This window comes from Nerophis lumbriciformis, linkage group LG18, assembly GCF_033978685.3.
Source record: "Nerophis lumbriciformis linkage group LG18, RoL_Nlum_v2.1, whole genome shotgun sequence".
Lineage (NCBI taxonomy): Eukaryota > Metazoa > Chordata > Actinopteri > Syngnathiformes > Syngnathidae > Nerophis > Nerophis lumbriciformis.
In genome coordinates this window covers 42,059,001-42,065,000 of record NC_084565.2, presented here as the reverse complement: position 1 = coordinate 42,065,000, position 6,000 = coordinate 42,059,001, and the positions used below count along the sequence as shown (strand labels likewise).

The 6,000-nt window shown below is 29.1% G+C and overlaps 1 protein-coding gene and 2 long non-coding RNA genes across 3 annotated transcripts in view; 1 reads left to right on the top strand and 2 right to left on the bottom strand.

The window, feature by feature from the left end:
* LOC140679542 (uncharacterized) overlaps positions 1-6,000 on the bottom strand; it is a 264,689-nt gene that overhangs the window by 35,343 nt on the left and 223,346 nt on the right. The gene's annotated exons all lie outside the window — the stretch shown is intronic.
* The window catches only part of LOC133617979 (cadherin-2-like), a 233,559-nt gene that overhangs the window by 29,047 nt on the left and 198,512 nt on the right, over positions 1-6,000 (bottom strand). The window contains exon 14 of the mRNA XM_061978419.2: positions 5,038-5,177. Within this exon, the coding sequence (XP_061834403.2) occupies positions 5,038-5,177 (140 nt within the window). The remainder of the gene's footprint in view (positions 1-5,037; positions 5,178-6,000) is intronic.
* Positions 1-6,000, top strand: part of LOC140679541 (uncharacterized) — a 34,578-nt gene that overhangs the window by 13,444 nt on the left and 15,134 nt on the right. The window lies entirely within an intron of this gene.

Genomic DNA, 6,000 nt, shown 5'->3' with positions numbered 1-6,000 from the left:
ATGTAATTAAAAAAAGATTACCACTCCACTTCAACTTAAAAACAGCAACAACAACAAAAAAAGAAAAAGAAAAAAAGATTACCACTCCACTTCAACTTAAAGACAGCCAAAAAAAAAATGTTTTAAATAAAAAAATTAAAAATACTTAATAAAACAAGATTACCACTCCACTTCAACTTAAGACAGCAAAAAATATATAAAAAAAATAAAAGATTACCACTCCACTTCAACTTAAAGACAGCATAAAAACCCCGAAAACAAACAAAAAGAAATGTATAAAAAAAGATTACCACTACACTTCAACTTAAAGACAGCAAAAAAACAAAAGACAAAAATTAAATTAAAAAAAGATTACCACTCCACTTCAACTTAAGACAGCAAAAAAATAAGATTACCACTCCACTTCAACTTCAACTTAAAGACAGCAAAAATATAAATAAAACAAGATTACCACTCCACTTCAACTTAAAGACAACAAAAAACAAAAATTAAATTAAAAAAAGATTACCACTCCACTTCAACTTAAAAACAGCACAAAAAAAAAGATTACCACTCCACTTCAACTTAAAGACAGCCAAAAAAAAATTTTTTAAATAAAAAAATAAAAAATACTTAATAAAACAAGATTACCACTCCACTTCAACTTAAGACAGCAAAAAAAATATAAAAAAATAAAAGATTACCACTCCACTTCAACTTAAAGACAGCATAAAAAACCCAAAAACAAACAAAAAGAAATTTATAAAAAAAGATTACCACTCCACTTCAACTTAAAGACAGCAAAAAAACAAAAGACAAAAATTAAATTAAAAAAAGATTACCACTCCACTTCAACTTAAGACAGCAAAAAAATATATAAAAAAATAAGATTACCCCTCCACTTCAACTTCAACTTAAAGACAGCAAAAATATAAATAAAACAAGATTACCACTCCACTTCAACTTAAAGACAACAAAAAACAAAAATTAAATTAAAAAAAGATTACCACTCCACTTCAACTTAAAAACAGCAAAAAAAAAAGATTACCACTCCACTTCAACTTAAAGACAGCCAAAAAAAATTTTTTTAAATAAAAAAATAAAAAATACTTAATAAAACAAGATTACCACTCCACTTCAACTTAAGACAGCAAAAAAAAAAAAAAAAAAATAAAAGATTACCACTCCACTTCAACTTAAAGACAGCATAAAAAACCCAAAAACAAACAAAAAGAAATTTATAAAAAAAGATTACCACTACACTTCAACTTAAAGACAGCAAAAAAACAAAAGACAAAAATTAAATTAAAAAAAGATTACCACTCCACTTCAACTTAAAAACAGCAAAAAATAAAAATAATAAAAGATTACCACCCCACTTCAACTTAAAGACAGCCAAAAAATGTTTTAAATAAAAAAATTAAAAATACTTAATAAAACAAGATTACCACTCCACTTCAACTTAAGACAGCAAAAAAAATATAAAAAAATAAAAGATTACCACTCCACTTCAACTTAAAGACAGCATAAAAAACCCAAAAACAAACAAAAAGAAATTTATAAAAAAAGATTACCACTACACTTCAACTTAAAGACAGCAAAAAAACAAAATACAAAAATTAAATTAAAAAAAGATTACCACTCCACTTCAACTTAAAGACAGCCAAAAAAAAAACTTAAAAAAAAAAATTAAAAAAAACTTAATAAAACAAGATTACCACTCCACTTCAGCTTAAGACAGCAAAAAAAAAAGGATTACCACTCCACTTCAACTTAAAGACAGCATAAAAACCCCCAAAACAAACAAAAATAAATTTATAAAACAAGATTACCACTCCACTTCAACTTAAAGACAGCAAAAAAAACAAAAGACAAAAATTAAATTAAAAAAAGATTACCACTCCACTTCAACTTAGACAGCCAAAAAAAATATGTTTAAAAAAAAAAAAAAATTAAAATACTTAATAAAACAAGATTACAACTCCACTTCAAGTTAAGACAGCAAAAAAAAAAAAAGATTACCACTCCACTTCAACTTAAAGACAGCAAAAATAAAACAAGACTACCACTCCACTTCAACTTAAAGATAGCAAAAAACAAAAACTAAATTAGAAAAAAAGATTACCACTCCACTTCAACTTAAAGACAGCACGCGTCCATTCCAGACGGTTGCTAATAAATAGGTTAGCGTTTTCCAAAAGTTGTTTTGGGACGCCACTAGTCTAAAGTCCAATTTTGTACTCGCAAAACGTCACCGTGTCAAATGTCAATGTCAAGCATGACTTGAGATTGAATTTATGCGGACGCGTTTGTTACTGGATGCTTTCTAATACGGCTTGGAGACTTTGCATGTGTGAGTGATATCATTATTTGTGCTGTTTTGATGAATCGGTCCATGACGTGTCATGTCTGCAAGGGCTTCACCAACAACAAAAAGTGAGATTTTATTCGCAAAAACAGTCGATATTTATCAACTTATGCAAAAGTAACGGAATTTGTTACTAGTATCGATACCGTATCGGTTGAAATGTGTGTTATTGAGGTCATCATTATGGTGAAGCAGCTTATCCACACAACCAACATGGACGTCTTCCAAGGTACTGGACACACAAACATTGCTGCACCTTTGACCAGATCCTCACTAACTGTTGAACATAGACACTAGTGTTGTCCAGATACCAATATTTTGGTACCGGTACCAAAATGTATTTCGATACTTTTCTAAAACAATGTCATTATTGTAACAAAAAATGTTAGTGTACATGAAACATATGTTTATTATTGTCATTTAGTCCTTAAATAAAATAGTGAACATACTAGACAACTTGTCTTTTAGTAGTAAGTAAACAAAGACTCCTAATTAGTCTATGCAGTAACATATTGTGTCATTTATACACCTATTATTTTGTACACATTATGTATTTCTAGCCTTCTTGAGACATGAAGAAGGAAAAGTATCTTCCATATGAGGAGGTGATGACATAAATCAATAACATTGCATCTAATAGACAATGTCTCATTTGTGGTGACATCTATCAAAATGAGGGTGGTCCCAAAAAGGAGGGATTTTTCAGATTGACTGTGTGTCGCTTTTAAAAGTGGTTAACATATGAAATAACAAGTGTGTGTAAGGAATTGAAATACGCCCCCTTTGGCCAAAAAGTAAAAATAAAATAAATATGTATATAGAGACATATTGTAATAACTTGAAGTAAATAATGAAGATTAAAAACCAATTACAATAAAAAAAATACATGAATTAAAAGCAGTCTTTTTCTCACAATGTGTCGACTTTTTCCTCATAAAATTGGGAACAATTTCTCATATTCTTTCTGTAATATTGCAATATTTTCTCATGAAATGTGTACTTTTTTTTTTTAGGTACAATTATTACTTTTTAATGCAAAATGGTGACATTTGTCATATAAAATTCTGACTTATCACAATATTGCCAATTTTTTTTGTTGTCCTTGTAAAATAGTGACATTTTTTGAGTAAAATTATGACTTTTGTTATCATTTTGCAGAGTAAAATTCTGATTATTATTATAATATTGCCAACATTTTAAAGTTTTCTTATAAAATTGTGACTTTTGTCGAGTAAAATGACGACCGTTTTCATAAAATTGCCCAAATGTTGAGCTTTTCTTGTAAAATTGCGACTGTTATTGAGTAAAATTCCAGCTTTTATCATAATATTACACAAATGTTCAGTTTTTCTTGTAACATTTTGACTTGCGTTGTGTAAAATGACGACTTTTTATAAAAATGCCAAAATTCAAAGTTTTACTTGTGAAAATGTGACCTTTTTCTTGTGAAATTCCAACTCATTTTTTTATATTAGCATAGTATGTATATATTATTAATGTTGTAAATACACATCTTTATATATCTAGAAAGGCTGGTCCTAAAGAGGGAGGCATTTTTCTCAGGTCTCAAGAAGGTAAGAAATACATGTGTGTGTGTGTGTTCTTGTATTTCTGGCCTTCTTGAGACATGAAGAAGGAAAAGTATCTTCCATATGAGGAGGTGTGAACAAGTGATGACATAAATCAATAACATTGCATCTAATAGACAATGTCTCATTTGTGGTGACATCTATCAAAATGAGGGTGGTCCCAAAAAGGAGGGATTTTTCACATTGACTGTGTGTCGCTTTTAAAAGTGCTCCCCCTCTGGTCAACATATGAAATAACAAGTGTGTGTAAGGAATTGAAATACGCCCCCTTTGGCCAAAAAATAAAAAATAAAATAAATATGTATATAGAGTCATATTGTAATAACTTGAAGTAAATAATGAAGATTAAAAACCAATTACAAAATTAAAAAAAATACATGAACTAAAAGCAGTCTTTTTCTCACAATATGTCGACTTTTTCCTCATAAAATTGGGAACAATTTCTCATATTCTTTCTGTTTCTGTAATATTGCAATATTTTCTCATGAAATTTATATATTTTTTTTTTAGGTTCAATTATTACTTTTTAATGCAAAATGGTGACATTTGTCATATAAAATTCTGACTTATCACAATATTGCCAATTTTTTTTGTTGTCCTTGTAAAATAGTGACATTTTTTGAGTAAAATTATGACTTTTGTTATCATTTTGCAGAGTAAAATTCTGATTATTATTATAATATTGCCAACATTTTAAAGTCTTCTTATAAAATTGTGACTTTTGTCGAGTAAAATGACGACCGTTTTCATAAAATTGCCCAAATGTTAAGCTTTTCTTGTAAAATTGCGACTGTTATTGAGTAAAATTCCAGCTTTTATCATAATATTACACAAATGTTCAGTTTTTCTTGTAAAATTTTGACTTGCGTTGAGTAAAATGACGACTTTTTATAAAAATGCCAAAATTCAAAGTTTTACTTGTGAAATTGTGAAGTTTTTCTTGTGAAATTCCAACTCATTTTTTATATGTGCATAGTATGTATATATTATTAATGTTGTAAATACACTTCTTTATATATCTAGAAAGGCTGGTCCTAAAGAGGGAGGCATTTTTCTCAGGTCCCGAGAAGGTAAGAAATACAAGAGTGTGTGCGTGCGTACCTGGTCTTCCTCCCCGCCGCCCTCCTCATCGTACTTGAGGATGTTGTCCCTCACGTCGTCCTCGGGGTCGATGAGGAGCTGCTTGGCCTGACGCTCCTTGTCCCGCCTCTTCATCCACACGCCAAACAGCAGCACCAGCACTGTGAAGAGTGACGTTCATTATTCACTTAATCAAAACAGCATCAATAACAAATAGTTATAGTTGCATATCACTCCCACATGCAAAGGCTCCAAGGCAGATTAGAAAGCATCCAGTAACAAACGGGTCCGCATCGTTCCATCTCAAGTCACGCTTTCCAGCACATTTGACAAGATGACGTTTTGCGAGTACAGCATTTTGATTTGTTCATAATTAAACAAATAAATATTTAAATAAATCATGATATGAAATAATAAATAAATAATTATTTAAATTATTAAAAATCCTTTTACATAAATAAATCAATGACATTCAAAAACAATTTTATTCAAAAAAATAACAATTTATAATTTTAAATATAATTAATTAAATACACATTTCGGTAATTATTTAAATATCTAATTACTTAGTTACAGTTATAGTTGCACATCACTCACACATGCAAAGGCTCCAAGGCGTATTAGAAAGCATCCAGTAACAAACGGGTCCGCATCGTTCCATCTCAAGTCACGCTCTCCTGCACATTTGACAAGATGACGTTTTGCGAGTACATTTTGATTTCTTCATAATTAAAAAAATAAATATTTAAATAAATCATTATATGAAATAATAAATAAATAATTATTTAAATTATTAAAAATCCTTTTACATAAATAAATCAATGACATTCAAAAACTATTTAATTTAAATAAAATACATAATTAATTTATAATTTTAAATGTAATTAATTAAATACACATTTCGGTAATTATTTAAATATCTAATTACTTAGTTACAGTTATAGTTGCACATCACTCACACATGCAAAGGCTCCAAGGCGCATT